General features: G+C 37.9%; 2 protein-coding genes across 2 annotated transcripts; both read right to left on the bottom strand.

Moving 5' to 3' along the window:
* Positions 1-3,075: 3,075 nt before the first annotated feature.
* On the bottom strand, positions 3,076-8,143 carry LOC755612 (aqualysin-1). Its single transcript, XM_001190869.4, has 9 exons — positions 8,036-8,143; positions 7,418-7,528; positions 6,733-6,873; positions 6,254-6,383; positions 5,733-5,842; positions 5,141-5,282; positions 4,474-4,658; positions 3,654-3,825; positions 3,076-3,218 (listed from the first exon to the last, which is right to left on the bottom strand). Exons 2-9 carry the CDS (start codon positions 7,523-7,525, stop codon positions 3,079-3,081), a joined length of 1,128 nt encoding a protein of 375 aa, XP_001190869.1. The 5' UTR covers positions 7,526-7,528; positions 8,036-8,143; the 3' UTR covers positions 3,076-3,078.
* Positions 8,144-14,399: 6,256 nt separating this feature from the next.
* On the bottom strand, positions 14,400-19,296 carry LOC581986 (aqualysin-1). The gene is made up of 9 exons (XM_781963.4): positions 19,191-19,296; positions 18,637-18,747; positions 18,086-18,226; positions 17,485-17,614; positions 16,981-17,090; positions 16,372-16,513; positions 15,688-15,872; positions 15,134-15,305; positions 14,400-14,656 (listed from the first exon to the last, which is right to left on the bottom strand). The coding sequence occupies exons 2-9, from the start codon at positions 18,742-18,744 to the stop codon at positions 14,517-14,519; spliced, it is 1,128 nt and encodes a 375-aa protein (XP_787056.3). The 5' UTR covers positions 18,745-18,747; positions 19,191-19,296; the 3' UTR covers positions 14,400-14,516.
* Between the last annotated feature and the right edge of the window lie 1,760 nt (positions 19,297-21,056).

The raw sequence follows: 21,056 nt of genomic DNA, 5'->3' as shown, positions 1-21,056 counted from the left end.
CCACTATACACAGAGTTAGGTCAACTTGCTTTCACTTGGTCACAACACGGCGTAAATTCGATTGTTTTGTGCTTGCCCAACAAAGCAATAGTCGCCATATTGTGTCCAACTCGGACCGGGTTGCCCAAACTCTGTGTATAGATGGCTCTGCCGCCCCAGCGTAATTTACGCTGGTTGGTAGAAGGTCGTGTTAACTTAATCGTGGCAAGTTGGTCCGAGTAAGAGCGTGTGGACAACTATTGGTGTAGGTGAAATGTACATGAGGTATTTACTTCTGCAGGGATTAACTTACGCCGACTAGCAAAACCCCGTCTGAACAAGACTACAGAAATGGGAAAGCGGATTACACTCTTGCCATCATTTAACAAAAATCCCGAGGTTTTGCAGCGTCACATCTGAACGAGGCTTTATCCCCCCCCCCCCCCACTCCGTGATCGGAGGGATATCATGCGTGTTACCAAAATGTCCGGTAAAGGGGTACTTTTCACGCACCAAAGTCCGGCTCGTAGTACACAATAGCCCGTTTTACACACCGGACTAAGGGGGTATTTTCAAAAGGAGGGAACACGCATATGCGTACCCTAAATAACACTGAGTGGGGGGGGGGGGGGACTTTACATGTGATTTACAGGGGCAATCTCACGTTTGTAATAGTACCTTTTATTTGTGTGAAGGCAGAAATAAAGAGGGTTATGAATGTTGGAAATATTATGAGATCACTTAATCTATGCAAATCTCAAATTGGATTATGACGTAATATAATGACAACTATTCCGTTTGCCGTGTACAAAGAAAAAAGAAAAAAGAAAACACCCTCTGAGTGATGAATCTTGAAAAAAATTGACACTTTGTCCAAAGACCCTTTTGTGTGTTGAAACAATTAAATGGCACTTTCATCACAATGGCATTTGCTAATTTGAAGTGCTGAGGTGCCCTTACGTAAAAGTGATTAGAACTTTACAACAAAATGCACAACTTTCTAATATTTTGTTCGATTTCATGCAACTTTCACCAGTCTGCTTCTCTGATTATTTGTGCTTTCTTTAGTGTAGTTGTCTATTTAGGTTGAATGTTTCTTTAAGTGCGCTGGTGATAAAAAAAATAATGATGATAATAATGATATAGGATTCTTGTTTAGCGCTTATGTCGGCTCTGACCGAGGTTTAAGTACAAATGTTCTAATAATTGTCGAGTACGTAAAGTAAACACTAAACTTGCTAAGGGACAGTTATAATAGCCAAGAACTATTTGATTTCAGTTTAGCTTTATTCTTGTCGTACAATTGAAATTGTGTTTAATTCAACGTTGTATATTATTCATTTCTAGTAAATAAGGTGTATATAGTATGTTTAGATTTTTGGATAAACATGAATGTACACAAAATGTTTAGAAACGAACATTTAGCTTGTAATAATATTGATGAAAATAGTAAGTCTTTCTTATACAGCACTTTTTTGACTGACTAAAGCGCCTACAGTATCGTTTTTAACCCCAGGATTTGGATTCAATTGCTATCATGCAGTGTTCATTCTCCACTCCCTGGTGAGTATTCAGCTTTATAGTGTCTTATTTACGGGCACGCACGTGTTAATCCAAACACAATGACATTCGCATCCAAGCGGGTACCCGTTTAACACCTGGGTGGAGAGGAGCAATGCAGTTTAAAAAAAAATGTCTTAATCAAGGACATAATTTACCGTGGCTCGAACCCACGACCTCTGCATTTTCAGTCAAGTACTTAAACATGATAAATTCATGAATTGATTAAAGTAAATTACTGCAATGTATTTCTTTTAATTATTAAGTAATACAAAGTTTCAGTTTACATAACAGCAACTGTACCTTTTGGTGGGGGTGGGGTCCGTTCTTTTCAATGTAGCTAACACATCAAAATTACCTATTGATTTACTGTCCTAGCCTTAACGTAATGCAAAGTTTTGGGAAATTTTGGAAATGTGATCGTTAGTATTTTTTTCATTTTTGATATATTTGGATGCCCCTGTGGATGTATTAAAGCAGTGTAAAATTTAGCCTCTAAAACACTTCTGCTTTCGAGAAAATTGGATAATCCAAATTTACCAGTGCTCCCAGTAAATTTCAAATATTTTAAATGGCGCCTAACGCCATTCCATGGCAGCTGCGGCCATGAAAATCTCAGAATATGCATTTCTGATATATTATTTCCAAATGAGAAAAGCAAATCGGTCGATTGTAGTCAAGAAACATTGTTTTAAAGCTAAATTGATATCAGTCTTGAGAGGGAGCTATACAACATAAAGAATGTATCATTTACAATTTCATCACTTTAGACTCGATTTCAACCGCGACAACGATCATTGAATATTGTGAAAATCGCATATGCTTCCAATAACTATGTTCATTTGAACCAAATTCATGAACCCATACCAAAACTTTGTATTACCTTTAATCTCAATTTTAAGACTTTTATTTACTTTTAAAAACGAGCAAATTACAACACAACGTAACATTTACTAACAAAAAGCTGATCAGTGTTATTGATAATTGAATCCGGATTTCTGATGTTCTCAAAATCATTTAATATTCAGACGGGGCAATGAATGTGCACGTAGACTGTCGTTTAAAAGTATTTGACTTTTAAAAGCTGAGCTATTAAAATAAAATAATTATACAATCGTTTAAAGAATCCTTTATTTTGTCATCTCCACAATTTACTTACAAAAGTGTTTGATTCTACGGCATTATACTAGAAGGTAAAAAATACACACACACACACACACACGCATAATATACTCTCTCTCTCTTTTATATATATATATATATATATATATATATATATATATCTTTGTCTACCTCTCTCTTTATATCTACCGCTCTCTTTCTTTGAATCTCTAGATATTGACAGGTATCAAAACCGTTGCAATCATTTGATGCATACACAATTTCAAACTACAAAGTAACATCTCAATGCTTTCCAGGGTTTTACTTTTTTGCAATTCATGTTTATTAATATTTAATTACAAATTTTATCTTCTGTATTCAGTCGTCAACTTTCAATTTTCACACTAAATATTTAATTTCGTCAGTTTTATCATCTATTTAGTTGGTGAAGAGGAGGAGGTTGGGTGAGAGCCATCCCCTGCTGGTCACCTTACCGCTGGTGGCGGAGCTGAGGATAGAGCTGTAGACGGAAGATGGAGACATGCTTGGGCTGGCGGCAAGAATAAGAGCAGCAACTCCTGTGATGCAAAGAAAAAATATAGACATCACAGTTACAAATACTTCATCAAAGCTTTTGGCACAGTAATCAGTAATGACAAATATAAAAGGAAATATCACATATTACTTGTACTTTTTTTTTTCGTGGATTTATAACCAGGAACAGTTATATATAACGGTCTAAATGGTGCAGTTGTAGATTGTTACATCACTGATATATTGTCTTCTTATTTTATTTTGTTAAAACCACAATTTAATGATAATGATTTACAACCTTATTGATTTATTTGAAAACACTGGTGTACTAATGGAAAAGGAGCCAGTATGTTGGTAATAGTACGTTAACACGCTAAGTCAACTTTGTGTAATCGCCTTCACCTCCAAGTTCTAATAATAAGAGACTGTAACAGTGTTAAAGATATCAGCAAAAAAAATCATCATCGAAGACGACATACCTGAGACGTGTGGGCAGGCCATGGAGGTACCGCTGATGGTGCTGGTAGCACTGTCAGATCCCTTCCAGGCAGAGGTGATGTCAACTCCGGGTCCGAAGATATTGAGGCAGGAGCCATAGTTGGAGAAGTAGGCACGGGCATCGGTGTCATCGGTGGCACCAACGGTCAGGGCCTAGATTATAATACCAAGATATGAATGAAACACATACAGTAATACCATTCAAAATTCATAACTCCAAACCATTGATACGCTATCGGAATACTCTCTGAATTTCCTTCCAAGCACTGTATCATTGTGATAAAGGTTATTGATTTAGAGTTGACTTAAAGCCCCATTACAACCTAAAATGTAACAAATTTACAACATGATCGCAAGAACTTTGGAAAATCAATTAAAGGAAAACTCAATACCCTGTTGTATTGCGTCGAAATAAATGTTCGGATCACTAATAATAATAATTTTGTGTGCACCTGTGCCGAGAGTGGTAGAATATCTATTATTTGCCTTGCCAGTGGACGTTAGTACCGTTAGCTGGGATTCGAACCCTCAACCCTTGGATTGAGAGTCAAGTGAATGAACCACTCCACTACTCCATGTGATTAAGTCATGGCAGTGTTCGAAAAATTCAATAAGTGACGCACAAAGCTATTGAAAGGGACTCATATTGATATTTCAAAGGTCTCTGAGATCGTATGCAACAGAATATTGGTTTTATCTTGTTTGTTGCTTAACGCATCTGCACTTCATTCAGTGCCGAATTGAACGTAACATACAGAACATGCTTCCACTGTAGAAATAAATATCGGTGATGATACTTACATATCCAGACCTGGCTGGAGAGGTTCCGCAAGCATCCTCATCACTGTTACCAGCGGCGACAGAGACGGTGAAGCCAGCATCGTACATGCGCCTGACGGCAGCATCAGTAGTGCTGGAAGCACCACCTCCGAGAGACATGGAGACAACTGCTGGACGACGACCGTTGGAGACAACCCAGTCCATTCCTGCACAAACAAAAGCAATCGAGTAAACCTAGAAATATTGGCCCAGTGTTTCATTTTGAATAAGATACATGATTCAACAGTTCTTTCAGTGGCCCTGTATTTTATGGAGACGAGCCTTTAACTTGTGATTCAAGTAGAATCTCAGGGAACACAAAACGTTCTTGGAAGTGAAGGTATCAGGACGATTTGCGAATATCTTTGCTTGCTAGGATACGGCAATTTGTATGTACTTGTTATATATTTGGATCAAAATGAAAGATCTGGAGCTTTATGAAGACAGTTTCACTACATTTTACTATATCATTGGTTTTAGGTAGTGTTAGATTTCGATTAAGGTACAAGTTCCCTTCAATGGTCCTTGCCTAAATTTGACCAGACTTTGGCATTTAATTCCCGTAAAATCTTCATGTTTTTTAATTTGTCACATGATCCGTTTAAAATGAACCTTTAAAACTTGTTATAAATAAAAGTAGAGTAGATACCGTCGATGATTCCAGAGTTGGATCCGGATCCGAGACATCCAAGAACTCGGATTCCGTAAATGTTGGCGTTCTTGGCGACTCCGTAGTTGGTTCCAGCGACGGTTCCAGCGCAATGGGTACCGTGACCGTTGCAATCAACTCCCTGTAAAATAAGAAAAGAAAAAAAATTGATTGATAGTACTCTTTCCGCTAGACACATTTGGGATTTGTGGAACGTTGTTTGATGTGATTCGGGATATATTACCCCATTCAGACTTTTTGTTCTCATAACTCAAGCTGCTGTTCCCAAATTTGTAATTTTACAATCTATATGTAGGCCTCGCCTCGGCCACTAACGATAAACAAACGATCTTGATGATATTATTCAATCGGGCGTCGTCAACTTATGTAGCTGTTGTTAGACAATTTGAATACATGAGAACCATTTTTGAGAGTGGCTTGTAAAAATTACACCCATGCTCTCATTCGAAATATTCTCATAGCATCTGCTTGCGACTGGTAAATTGCATTCATGAGTAGTGCTGCATGTAAGCAATTTGGTTCCTTCTGTTCATTTAAAGGATATTTGTTTTAATTTGATAAATTAACTTACGTTGTTGTTTCCGACGGCATCGTATGCGGCGACAGCACGACCTCCGAAGTCGTTGTGGGTGGGCCACACACCGGTGTCGACCACGTATACGTTCACACCAGCACCGGAGTCTGCAAGTAAGTGAAGACGATTTTGTGAGAATACTTTGTATCAATGTTGTCTGAATATTCTATGGGAAGATTGCCTTTTCATTTTCGGAGATATGAACCTCCGGAAGAAAAAAGCTTCGGAATGATGAACCATTGGAAAAACGACCGTTACCGATTACAAGAGCTGATTTCTTTTTAATCTCATTTTTTCTCATTTGCCTTGTACTTCATTTAAATTCTTTTAGGATAATACTATTTTTCACGGAAAACTATGCCGGCCATCATAGTGTGTGGGTCCAGTCATGTGTGAGTGTACTGAACGGATTGAACACGCCGTCTAACTTTTAAAGTGAATAACTAGGCATAGAACACTAAAGCATAAACTGGTTTTAATAACAGAAATTATAATCATCCAATTTTTCAAAATCTTACTCATTGGGTTGTAGGAGTTATCAAGAGGAAGGTTCCTCTGGTCAATACGGTCAAGACCCCATGAGGCGACGGCCTGAGTGCGGACAACACCATCCTCCTCAACGTGTACGACTCCATCGAACCTGCGGAGCTGTAAAAGTCATAGAAATAGATTGATATTTTTTCACGAATTATCCCATCGAAAACAAGAAAATCATTAAAAAAAACAACAACAGCAAAGTGTCTGTTGGCATACCACTATGATAATGATAATAACAGTTATGTTTTTATAACTTAAAGTATCACAAAATGAATTCATTGACATGCATAACAAGAGAGGAGTTAAACCCTCTCTCATAAATCTAAATTTGTTCATTCCCGCTAGGGAATGCTCAAAGCGCCTACAAAGTATTTACTATTACTTTGGATGTATTTCTTCCAAGGTACACGTTTACTGCACCTGGGTTGAGAGTGGCAAATATTGATTGTTTGTAACTTACGAACTCGACGGCATCCTCGCTGAGCTCAAGTGAGAGGGTCTTCATGTTCTTGAAGGTCTTGAGGACCTTGGCGAGCCTGAAGCGACGGGCAGAGAAAGCTGAAGAAAGACGAGCACCGAAGTCATTCACGTCGAGACTATCCTGATGTCAGTAAAATAAAAGAGGGGTGATAATTACACAGTATTTTGAATATGCATAGATCTATGTGCCATGTTTTGAATATTCATGATTTCTGGTTGGATGGCAATCTGTGTATCGCAGTTGATGAGACTGGAATAGGCAAAGATGAGACCATGCAGGACGAACTTTGACTATTTTCTCTTAAAATTTTACTGTTTCAGTGAACATTTTGATGATCGTAGGTCAGAGGTGAGATAAATTTTGACAGGTTTACATATTAGAATTAAGAATGTTTTTATTTTTTTAAATTCATATTAAGGAGCCTGAAACAAACTATAATGTTTAATGGACTGTATATAGATGAAAAAACTTGTGCCAACGGTTGACTTGTGGATGGCTTGAAACGAAATTTACTCGAAGTCTACGATTAAATAATTAACAGATCAACTTGAATTGCTTCACTGAAAAAGTTTTAGTATTTGTCAACTGACAAATATCAGGATAGATAGATGATGGAAGGGCGAGAGGGGAATACACAACAAAAGAGAGAAGAGTTTAAACTTACGTCGATCATAACAAGATACTTGTCCTTGATGGTTTCCTTGGCACGCTGGAGAGGAGCGATGCCATAGGCAACAGCCAACAGGGCGGTAAACACGATCAATCCACGCATTTTCTGAAATAAAAAGAAACATTTCTTCGTTATATTTTTGTAATAACTTGTTCTAAAAAAGACATGGTATCTTAATATGATGCTTGGTAAACCAACCTAACCTTTTTTTAGCACCTTTTCTACATTTCTTTTTGGTTTTGGTAATGTTATAGGATCACACTTCAATGCTCAAAGTATACATTTTGAAACCGTATCTTCTTTACGGTTTAAACTGTACAATATAAAACCTATATTGGCCTATATATTACAATCAATAACGACTATGCTGTTTAATCGTTGATACACTGAATGTCGATTTTCTTTCCTTAAAGAACCATTTTAACATATTAAAACTGTATAGCAAAAGAGGAGAACAAACATAATTTTTGAGTGGTTGCCAACCAAAATAGGATAAAGTTAGACATCTTCCTTCACCAACAATGATTCTAAAGTCTTAAAACGGTATTACAACTCGACTGCACAAAGTAAGCGCCACACAAAAGTTGGAGTGTAAGAAACGAGTATACTCCCGGTTTTGATGTTTTCTTTGCTGCACACAAACTGGAACAGATGCTGAAACCCTTCGGATCTACCCCCTTTTATAGTTTCTACAGACGTACAGAACTTCTGCACGTGTCTTATCAGTCTAGTTACATACGTCATAACCGCTGGGATTAATTCAATGAGCTATCTTTTGTTTTAAGAAGCTCATATTTGCACAACGTACATTCGATATATTTTCGGACGCGTTAATCCGTCACAGATGGTGATTTTCCTACAGGGATTATGGATTAAGTGTACATAAAAGTGTAATTCTTTTTTTCTTTTCCATATTCATTGTTCAATCCCAATAAACTAATTTCATTAAATAAGAAGTAAAGTTCTGTTTTAAAGTAACATCTGTTCGACTTGAAAGAGCAAAAACAAATAGGTCCTACAGGCAGTATATTTTCGGGTTTCCGTATCCAAAGAAAGTTAGTTGACGTTATAAGATGGTGTTTAAGATGTTAACAATTATGGTTTGAAACTCTTTTGCTACAAATTTATACTAAGGGTAGATTTTTCTACATATCATGCTAATACAAGTATATATTATGTAAGATGATCGACTTCAGTTCCTTAGTATAACATTTAAAGCCTGTAAAATTTAACTTTGGGTATGTGTTATGCTGTCTTAGTAATATAAATTGTGACTTTTGGATGGCAAATATATATATATATATATATATATATATATATATATATATATACGTATATATACCGTAGTTATATTTCTGCAAGAAACAATGTTGCAAGATGATGTACTTTGATCATTCATTCATTCATTCATTATGTAGAAATTATTAGAAATGATTGGTTTTAACTTATACATGACTTGTATTCATTGATTGGCACCAATTTATCCGCAAGAACTAATCTAGGAATGCAAACCCTCACACAATCAATGGTCATCTTCACAATATTAAACCACGTGTCTTCTTCAACTTCAACTCTTTCTCATGGGCATCCTTTTTTTTGCAAAGATTCTGCTGAACTTTGGAACAAACTATCTTTATACATGTCAAAAAATGTCAGACTGTCAGCCATTTCAAAACTTGTCTTAACGATGAAGTTGAGTTCTGGTCAGGGGCGTCGCTAGACCTTTGTCAGTGGGGGTGGGGGTGGGGGTGTAGAGGCCACCGATAACCGTCAATGTCCCAAAGTGTACGAATTTAACCCTATAAACACGGGGCCGGGGGCTAAATTATTTTGTCTAAGAACTATCTATAGTACTTGCGTATCCCCACATGGTCATTCTCCTCGACTTCATACATATGCGGTTTATATCGTCAAGACTAGTCAGCATCGTTGCTATATATTTTAAATGTGCAACCAAATTGAGCAATCAATCGGTGTGGTGTGATTGGAAACAGTGCGGCGCCTGTTCCTCAATACTCTCGGGTTCGAGTCTCGAGATTTCGAATTTTAAACTTTTAAACTTTTTAAGGGGGGCATCAACAAAAAAGGGCACTTTTGGGGGAAAAGGGGCACTTATAAAAGGGAAACCTCAAATCGAAAAAATACATGTTTTAGACATTGGTATATCCCCCTACATATTTATTACACTATCAGGGATGATTTCAATGTTTGTTTCTCTCTTAACATGGTCTAAGGTACGTCTTAAGCATCATACATGTACTTTGCAGTTTGGTGTGATGGTATGAATATTTATTTTCGCACGAGCGAAGCGAGCGAGCAAACATTTTTAGATTTATGAGGTCGCGGTGCAGAAAAATACATGTTTTAAGGGAGAATAGACAATCTTGATGTTTTTTTCAAGCACAACCTAATCATGAAAGACTGAAAAGACCTTTAATAAGGAACATAGTTTATTCAACTTTAAATGCGAGCGAGCGTAGCGAGTCAGCTTAATGTAAAATTCAAGAAAATGTTGATCTTAATCGCTTTAAATTATAGGAGCAAATTTTATGGGGAAGGGAAAAGAGTGCACATATCCAAAGGGAAAAGGATACTTATTAGAAAGAAAAACCAGATGTCAAAGTAAAAATGGGAATTGCTACAGGTTAAAATGGAGCACTTATCTCACTTTATAAGGGGCACTCACTAGAGTGAGCTATTTTTACAAAGGAAAAATGGCAATTATTAGAAGGAAAATGGCACTAACTAGAAAGGATAAGGGGCACTTATCAAAGATGAAATAGGGCACTTATAAGAATGAAAAGAGGGCATACAAAGGAAAAGAGGCAATTGTCAACATAATATATGGGACACCTGTCAGATTTGAAAAAGAGGCAATTATAGGAGGTGAAGGGCACTCACCTGAGATGAATAGGGGCACTTGTGGAATTGAAAGGGGCACTTATTACGAAGGAAAATTGGCACCTGTCGAAGGAAAACGGGCATCTATGAGACTTTAATAGAGGCACCTATCAAAGGTGTCAGAAGCGTCATTGTGAGAAAGGGAAGTGGCTCTTATTGAAATAGAAAGGGGTATTTATCGGTTTTGCCAATTTTTTGCGCGCAACTAAGCTCGACCATTGCCTATATATATATATATATATATATATATATATATATTGCTCTACAAAACAAATCTGCCACAAACTTAAGAAATATGTGACACTAATAACGATGTGCATGAGACTAATTTTGTTTCGTAAAATTTGGATATAATTATTGAATTAATGATTGAAAACAAAAACTGATTTTTATGAATCCACAAACTGCCGAATTCGGAAGCTTTGGCAACATGTTTGGCGATGCCTTCGTGTTTTTACTTCTTGCATTTGCTATTTTCCGCTCTTTTTTTGTTGTTGAATTAGGTTCGTTAAATTGTGCTTTTAGGTAATTGTGGTTTAAAATTGAGAAGATTTTTTTTTTTTTTTTTTTTTTTTTTTTGATGGGGCCTTGAATGGTTTCTTTAACCGCGGCGGCGCGCTGTAGTGCGGGCCCTATATAGAAGTTGAAACTTAGAGAAAATACAATTATTATATTTTAGTCTCTCTCGAAGTCGTCACAGTGGATAACAAGTCACAGTTAGTGGGAAAAAGAATTGACGGCCGGTCGACATCTCATCGACTTCAAACGTCTGCGTTGATATAGTACACGAGGACCGAGCGAGAATACCGACACAGCTGACCCGACACAGCAACATATCTTTCTTGCTCCCTCGACGAGATGACTCCACCCAACAAACCTCCTTTCTCTCTTACTCCCATCCTCCTCTCTCAGCTCAGGCTCTTACCCCCCCCCCTCTCTCTCTCTCCTCTCTTCCACCCCGTTTCTTTGTTTACCTTTTCCTCTTTCTTCTTCTATTTTTCCCTTTTTTTTTTTTTTTCTTTTTTTTTCTTTCTTTCCTCTCCTTCCTCTTTTTTTTTTTCTTTTTTCCCCTTTTTTCTCCTCTTCTCTTTCCTTTCTTTCCCTTTCATTTTCCCTCCCCCTTTTCTCATTTTCCCGACGGCAGCGCATTTTTACCGATAATATCCTGACAGGTGGGGTGTCGCACCCCCACCCCACCCACTAGCGACGTCCCTGACTGTGGAATAGCTATTGTTTTGAGGCTAAGCTGAGCGAGTTTGTTGATAACGCCATCCCCGGTACCTTGAAGTAAGTGTAGTGAATAGTATGGAGATAAAATACATGTATGAGAACCGGGTTGTGTTTAGGATCATGTAAACGAATGGGTTTCAGGTAAGGGTAAAGGTTAGGGTTAGTGTTAGTATGTCAGGTATTGTGTTTGGTTCAGGGCGGAAGTTAAAGATTCTACTAGTGTAGGAAGTTCAACGCAGGGCATTTGTCGCCAGACCTTGTGTATAGTTGAACCAGGGATGTGTTGCCTTCCGTGTTCATATTTTCGAATAATTCACAATTGCATTACGTATGGTAAATTAAACAAATATCGTCTTCCTGATTAAGATCATGAATAATAGAGAAATTAGTGCATTTCGGCCTTCTCCTGCACTGAAATGACATCATCACCACTCTGGGCCATTTAAGTTGTCCTTGAAAGAAGCTTACAGTCTTCCCAAATTTCTGCATTATTATTCCGAACTTCCGGTCATTAAGATTTACATCTTTGAGTGTTCTGGACAAATGATATTGCATATTCTTCTAAAATCGGGTCACGGTCAGGTTTTTGTTCGAGCGGTGGGCTAAATGAATCATTCAAGCAGAGATTTTCGGCCCCCAAAAAATTTGAATTCGGAGGTGAGTGGAGGTTTGACCTTGCAATCTAGTAGTTTTAAAAGGTGATCTACACTGTTGCCAATAAAGTAGATTTGAAAAAAACTTCTTTTCATAAAATGATATTAACAGTACGTTTTATGTTTGATCGATAAAGTCTATATCTTCTCTAACTTTATTTATATATCTCTACTAGATTGATCACGAGAGTCGAGAAGATATAAATTCTAACTATCAAGAATATACAATTTTGTAACAATCGTTTCATAAAAAGGGGTAAGAAAAAATATTCCAATTTTAGTGGGTAACAGTATAGAAAATGCGAGGGCGCTAGTTTTTTTCTCAATTATTTGTTACATAGGATAACTCTGTATTCTTATTGCCCATTGCACATTTCGACTCTGTTATTTCCTGCGCCAAACAAAACCTTGGAAGCAATTAGATCATGAGTGTATCAGTGATTCAAAGCAATGTGTGCACTGGCAGCTAGCATACACTCTCAGTATGATACCACCCTTACAGGGTGCGTCAAACGCTGAGGAAGTCACTGACGCAGTCCTGCGTCACGCGAAAGGTGACGGACAAGGCTATTTTTTAAGAGATGCTTTAATTTGTTGTTAAATCATGCCTTTATTTCATATAAAAGGAATATATGTTTACATTCAAAGGATAGAGAGAGATGAACAATGCCTTAATGAATTTGGTAAGGAGTTCCAAACATCTGGTCCATGATGTCTTACTGACTTTGGGGCTAAAATTATTTTAGTATTTTCTAAGTGATAACTTGTTGAACAAAGGGTGGGATATGTGGGAATGTTTGAGTTTAAACTGTAAATGTTGTGAAATAGTTATGGTAGTTGATTATGAGAATATTTATACGTAAAAATGCTTGTCTTAAAAATGTGAATATCTTGTATTTGTAATGTTTTTAAACGATGAAATAAATGTTCTGTGTGTGATATATAACTTGAGTTAGTAATTATGCCAATCGCTCTCTTTTGAAGCAAAAATAAGAAATTAATTCTTGTTAAACTACAATTACCCCATACAATATTACAATATAACACATGTGATAAGATTAGAGAATTGTATAATATAATCATAGATCTTTCAGAAAGATTTTGTTAAAAACTTTTTACAGAATCCCAATATTCCTTGATACTGATGTATGTATATAACGTATATGCTCATTAAAATTTAGATGAGAGTCAATAGTGACTCCTAAAAATTGTACAGATTGTTTTTCAATGAGAGGCAAGCCGTCAATGTCGATATTACAATTCCTTATATCATGTACATTAGCCTTTTTAAATTAATGAAATTTGTTTTACTTAGATTTAATGATAACTTATTAGATTTAAACCACCTAGACATTTTTATTAATTCACAATTTAACCGTGTTTTAAGCGTATCAAAGTTTTATGGGAGTGAGAAATACTCGTATCATCAGCAAAAATGATAAAATTTACGAGTGAAGAGGTTTCAATAATATCATTTATATAAATAATGAATAACACTGGACCCAATATAGATTATTGCGGTACTCCACATTTGTTTGATTCGTGATTTTGGAAAGATACGTATTGTTGTCTGTCTTGTAAGTAATTAGTAAACCATGAAAGAGCTTGACCTCTTACGCCATAGTACTGTAATTTATGAATTAATATTTTATGATCAATCGTATCATAAGCCTTTTAAAAAGTCCATAAATACTCCAATAATATGTTCACTGTTCGCAAAAGCCTCAATTACTATGCAAAATTGCATAATCGGTAGAATAACCAGTTCGAAATCCGAACCGGTTAGGAATCAATAAATTACTTTTTGTAAGGAAGATTTAAGTCTTTTATATATTATTTTGGAATATGAACAGTTGTTCTTATCGCTATATACTCAAATTAATCAAGAATTTTGTCATTTTAAATTATTCGTTTGATTGTTAATTGGAATATCGCCTGCATTTACTTTCAATGTGATTGAAATCGTATCACTTTAAAAGGGTAATGTTATACTCGTGTCTCTATCTCAATTCGTTTCTGTGTCTGTTTGTGTCTGTCTCTCTGCCTGTCTCTCGCTCCCCTCTCTCTGTCTACACCCTTAACGCGCAAACACGCACGCACACATGCACATACATACTAGACGGTACTTTCTTACTGGTTTATTGACCTTGATTGAGCAGACGTGACACAAGAAAGTCATCATTACACATTTCTCTTTGATTATTTCTCGATTTATTCATCTTTGATTACACAACGAATCATTTTCCAACGTCTAAAATCAAAGTTCATCCGATTTCATTTCAATATCCTTTCAGCAATGCTGTTTTGATTTAGTTGGTGAAGAGGAGGAGGTTGGGTGAGAGCCATCCTCTGCTGGTCACCTTACCGCTGGTGGCGGAGCTGAGGATAGAGCTGTAGACGGAAGATGGGGACATGCTTGGGCTGGCGGCAAGGATAAGAGCAGCAACTCCTGAAACGAAAAAGGAAAACGAAAGTATGTGAGAGATAAACTTGAGTACCGGTCATGTGATAAGTGATAATGTCTGAGGTTATTGAAACATGCATAAACTGCCTAGTGCATAGTGAGCTTTTGAAAATGCGACTGAATATTCCAACGATAGACTAGGTCGCAGATACAATATGCACATGGGCTGACAAAGATTGTGGTTTCTTTTATACTAGTTTTTAAAACACCCAGGTATTGGGTAGGTGCTCATACAAGTTATGTATTCATTAGTATGGAAATTACTTTCTGTACCAATGTTACATTCCACGATACACAGGCGGAATATTTTCATTCATTCAAAATGGCAAACAAAAGTTATTAATGAAGCAACTCTATCTCTTTGGGATTCATTTTGTCTAAATGTGCTAAATGGCACTCCCTCCTGGTCCAAAAAGATCTGTGGATATTTGGATGTCATTATACGTTGTATCATATGCTAACCTGAGACGTGTGGGCAGGCCATGGAGGTACCGCTGATGGTGCTGGTAGCACTGTCAGATCCCTTCCAGGCGGAGGTGATGTCGACTCCAGGTCCGAAGATGTTGAGGCAGGAGCCATAGTTGGAGAAGGAGGCACGAGCATCGTTGTCATCGGTGGCACCAACGGTCAGGGCCTGGATGTTGGGGATACCAGGAACAGTATTTCGTATATCAACAATGAACCAAAAGTGTATATAAATTGAGAAGTATCCACACCAGTATAATTACAGCTCTTCCTGCGGACCCTGCCTTTATAATTACCCTAGCATTTACAGCAGGTGGAAAGTGGCAAACGTGGAGTAATATCTTGTAAAATGACGTTAGTGAAATTCAAAACGTCGGCCTTTGGATTGAGAGTCAATTGAATGTTATACTATACGAACAATAACACTAGATGTGAATATGGTGAGTATTTCCATAGATTGAGCAAACAAAGCCTAAGTGAGCAACAACTTTCAAGAAATCAACCATGTGTTTAAGAATCGCCAAGAAGAGTACGAAGAATGAGAAACTTACATATCCAGACCTGGCTGGGGAGGTACCACAAGCATCCTCATTACTGTTACCAGCGGCGACAGAGACGGTGAAGCCAGCATCGTACATGCGCCTGACGGCAGCATCGGTAGTGCTGGAGGCACCACCTCCGAGAGACATGGAGACAACTGCTGGACGACGACCGTTAGAGACAACCCAGTCCATTCCTGCAAAGACCGTAAACACATTCTTGAAAGGATCATACAGATACTAATGATTTGATTTACAAAGCGCCTTTTCCAGATGGCTCAAGGCACTGTCCCTAGTTATTTTATAAATAAATTAAGAAAAACGGTGGAAGTCAAGTAAAGTACATTTTCTTTAGAAATGCATGGAGTTTGTTCCATAGGCATGGAGGCAATCAAAACCAAACAGATTATTCAAAGACAAGTTAAGCAGTCTAACAATGTTACTTCTTAATTCATAAATGGCAACCCTGGGATTTGGTGCATTTTTGATTTTTATAACGGCTTTGGTGACGACCGCTCGAGACAAATCAGTTGATATTCGTTGATGAAACGTTGATGAAATTTGTTATCGTACGCCTGTGATCGTAAAACAATTTGAATCGATGTATAGATAGTCTTTCCGACGTTAAGGTAAGAACTTGTTGATACCGCACCCCAAAATTCGATACGACGTCATATTACGTAGGAATATAATTACCGTCGATGATTCCAGAGTTGGATCCGGATCCGAGACATCCAAGAACGCGGATTCCATAGATGTTGGCGTTCTTTGCGACTCCGTAGTTGGTTCCAGCGACTGTTCCGGCGCAATGGGTACCATGACCGTTGCAGTCAACTCCCTGTAAGATGGGAAAGGTACACAATTAATGTACACTGGTAGTGATCTTTATGTTAGATACATTGGATATTCGTGGAACGTTGTAAGATGTGGCTTGAGATGCAACACCCTATTTCAGATTTTTTCTTTCATAACTCTAACTGTCTGTCCCAAATTCGTAATATATTTATATGTAGGCCTCGTCTCGGCCAATTACGATAAACGAACGATATTGATTATGTTATTGAATCGTAGGTTTTTGTTGTGCGTTGTCAACTTCTTTAGCTGTTGTTAGACAATTTTAATACATGAGAACCCATTTTGAGAGGAGCTTGTAAAATTTGCACCCCACGCTCTTCTTCGAAATATATTCATAGTATCTGCTTGTGACTATTAAAAAATTGCATTGGGGGTAGTGCTGCATGGACAAAATTTGGTTCCTCATGTTCATTCAAAGGATAATTGTTTTAAATTGAAATATGAACTTACGTTGTTGTTTCCAACGGCATCGTATGCGGCGACAGCACGATTTCCGAAGTCGTTGTGGGTGGGCCACACACCGGTGTCGACCACGTACACGTTTACACCAGCACCAGAGTCTGCAATTAAGCGAAGCATATTTTGTTTGAATACTTTGAATCAATGTTGTCTGAATTTGTGACATTTATGAGACGTTTGCCCTTTCATTTTCGTAAAAACAAACTTCCGGAAAAACGAAGCTTCGGAATGATGAACCGTCGGAAAAATGACTGTAACCGATTATAAGAGCTGGTTTTTCTCATTTTTTTTACTTATGTGATATAATGCTACATTTAAATTCATTTAAGATTTTAAAATTTAAAGATAACTGTAGTAATCATCATACTGTGTTGTTCCAACCGTGTGTCAGTGTAATGAACGGATTGGACACGCCCTCTATTGTTTTAAGTGAGCAACTAGGCATAAAAACGTGTTTTTAATCAGAGTTGATATCATCCAATTTTAAAATCTTACTCATTGGGTTGTAGGAGTTATCAAGAGGAAGGTTCCTCTGGTCAATACGGTCAAGACCCCATGAGGCGACGGCCTGAGTGCGGACAACACCATCCTCCTCAACGTGTACGACTCCATCAAACCTGCGGAGCTATAACAAGATTCAAGATATTCTGTAAAGATCTCACAAGTTATCAAACTATTTAAACAATACGTGGGGCCTATATAATGCTATTGCAATTTTAATACTTATATGAACTTTTAGTCATAGAAAAATGGCTCTAAGAGAATCCATAAAATTGCACGGTGATTATAAAAGAACCCCGATACTTTTATAATGGAATTGATGGATGTAATGCAAATGACTGAAGGCCAAACTAGTTTTGTATTTTGAAGCATCAGTGGAGTTACTTGCCCTTCATAAAATATTCGTCTCTCATTGTTCAAACTGTCTATGACAGGACTGGTAAGCCACGCATTGATATGATGGAACTTGGAGGTAAGTTCTTTACGATCCTACGACAATGGTTCCAATGTGAATCCTCTTGGGGGTTCTAAATAGGGAACAAGGATAAGACTCTGAGCTGTTGTAACATGGGCCCGACTAGTAAGCTATACTTACGAACTCAACGGCATCTTCGCTGAGCTCGAGTGAGAGGGTCTGCATGTTCTTGAAGGTCTTGAGGACCTTGGCGAGCCTGAAGCGACGGGCAGAGAAAGCTGTAGAAAGACGGGCTCCGAACTCAGTCACATCAACGCTGTCCTGAAATGATGTAAATACATACATGCACATATTTCAATAGGTTTGCTTGAAATAAATAGTGGTTCTACATGCTTTTTATATAAAAATTGAACATAATTAAAGCACTGCTGAGGCCACTGCTGACTTAAATTAACATCGTTGCATTTGAGAACAAATTGTGCGGAACCTATATTTAGGAGCCTATTCGGATCTTGCTCGCTGCGCCTCTCAAAAAGGACATACCAGAATTATTTTATTATTATTATATATTATTATTATTATAGCTACACTCCACGATAACTGAAATTGAAATTTCGTCTATCAAAATATCAATGCTTGGTATAACCTGTCATTGAAAGCCGTGAAGAAAAGAAATCATTCATGAAAAATCGAATGAATACTAAATGAAGAAAGAGAAAATGATTACTTACGTCGACCATAACGAGATACTTGTCCTTGATGGTTTCCTTGGCACGCTGGAGAGGAGCGATGCCATAGGCAACAGCCAACAGGGCGGTAAACACGATCAATCCACGCATTTTCTGAAGTAAGAAATTTGTGCAATGTATGGAAAAAATTATGAATATTTTCAATGCACTGTGATTTGTATCAGTCGACAAGAGAAAGAACTTTCGAGTAGGCCTAAATTATGTCTTTTCATTGTGACCAGTTTAATGTACACGCCACATCCTTCAGTTTTTTGACGAACAAGTCTTTAGTAACGCTCTGCATTTTCCACCAAACGTCTCATGTGGAAAAAGTAATTATCTTAAATTTCCCTCACCCGGCACCTCTCTGAGAGACTAGGGGGTATTTCTTGCTGCGTGCAGACCTGTACACACACATCAATAGTATTTCCACCAATTAAAGGTGTCAGCAAATTATAACCCACTGCACGTGGAAACTGCCCACCATCTCCCTCTAACTTTGATCAGCCTCAACAATCCACAACGAAAAAGTATAACTGGTTTACTATAAAACTCACCGTAGGTGTCTGGAGGTACTCTGTCTCTTGGTGTGAAAAACTGGAACCAATGAAGAACCATTTCCAGTCATCTGCTTTTATAGAGGTCCTGGGCCAATTCAGGCTTACCTTGAAGGCTGGCATAGACGTCATGAAAGGATTATGATGGCATGTAAATATTAGTAATATGATTAAGTTATTAAGTGTATTGTGCTGTTACATGCGAGTTAAGACGATTTGACTCCTCCCACCCTTCTCTCTCTCTCTTTCTCTCTCTCTCTTTCTCTTCATGGATATCTCGTACGTGTTTTTATAGAGTGTCCCGTATTCCACACACCTGATGTGAGTGATACCAGAGAGTACACCTTTCCCGGCTTCTGGACTGGACTGCACTTCTTGGTCAGCGCTGACAACGATGCGCAGATTGGACTCTTCGCATGTAACGTGTCGACCTAAAATACGAATTACGTTTATAGTCAGTGTCGCTGAGTTTTGGAGTCAAGGGCTGCGATCCCTCCGGGCGGGCAGGAGGGGACATTTCCCCCTCCCGAAAATATTTAAGTGGGGGATCCGAGTCCCCCCCCCCCACGAGAAGTATTGAAAATCGTCTCGCTCCGTCACGACCCACCCTCTCTTAACATTGTTAAGTTTTAAAATATCGTAGAAGAGTGTTCACCAGGAAGGTGGGAAGTGGTACGAGTCGTAGGTATTACACAAGCATAGATTATATTGGATGTCTATGTTTTGTCTACACGAGATAGAAAATGCATATTTTCAAAAAGGGCTTATACTCGTTTACTGGGTCGATCTCACTAATACATGTAATAACATATATAAGATATGTGACTTCGACTCCTTTTCTTTCATAAATACACACACACCCACCCACAAACTAACACAATATTAAAAAAGATACATGATAGAAGTGCACAGTACGAAGATAGGGGAACAGGGAAGGGTAAACAGGGGATGGAGGAGGTGGTGGGGTGGCCTGGCATGTCTTTCCATACGGGTCGATCCCCACACTGGGAATAATGTATGTACCTTAATAAAGAAAAAGCATCAAGAAATAGTCGTTTCCAATCGACATAAAAAAAGAACAGGTCGAGACAGTTTCACTCATCGTGATTTGTGGTGAACTGTTCCATTTGGACAAAATTAATTAAAGACTTACTTTACCTGAATGCTAAGAAAGCAAGTTTATACTTTGGGGGAAGCAACAAAGGGCTTATGACCTCAGGTCCTTGCGCATCGTATTACTTTGGAATTGGAGTCCACCAGTTTTCGAGACCTTTGCTTTACCATTGAACCACCACAGTATACCTGTAATATTCAGCCCCATACCCTATATCAACAAGTAAGACCGTATGTAAACGCTTAGCCATCATGAAATGCGAAATAACGAGATCTTAAAATGTATACTTCATGACTTTATTCATTGACTCCATTAATAGTGATGTGAGCCGTGGAAAGAAGAACAAAAACATTCTTGACAAGGTTTTCACAGATTTATTTGACTATTACAATACTCCAATTGTGATTAATCCTATCTCTAACAGTGATCACAAGACAGTGATTGTCAAAGCCTGTGCTTCGATCCCAAAGGAGACTTCCAGAGCAGTCACATTCCGTCCCTTTCGTGAGTCCAGTGTTCGCGCTTTTGGAGATGAGATCACCTCTACCAACTGGAGCCATCTCTTAGAGCATCCTGGTGTCAACGAGATGGCTGCTGATCTTCAAGAATCTCTCTCTGAATTGTATCATCTGCATTTTTCTATCATCTCCATAATTCGCAAGGCAGATGATAAGCCCTGGATCACCAAGCGAATCCTGTCTCTCATCAAAGAAAGGCAAGCAGCCTTTGATTCCAATAACATGGCACGTTAT

Source organism: Strongylocentrotus purpuratus, unplaced genomic scaffold (assembly GCF_000002235.5).
Source record: "Strongylocentrotus purpuratus isolate Spur 01 unplaced genomic scaffold, Spur_5.0 spur5_scaffold_15, whole genome shotgun sequence".
Lineage (NCBI taxonomy): Eukaryota > Metazoa > Echinodermata > Echinoidea > Camarodonta > Strongylocentrotidae > Strongylocentrotus > Strongylocentrotus purpuratus.
This window is presented reverse-complemented; position numbering and strand designations above follow the sequence as displayed.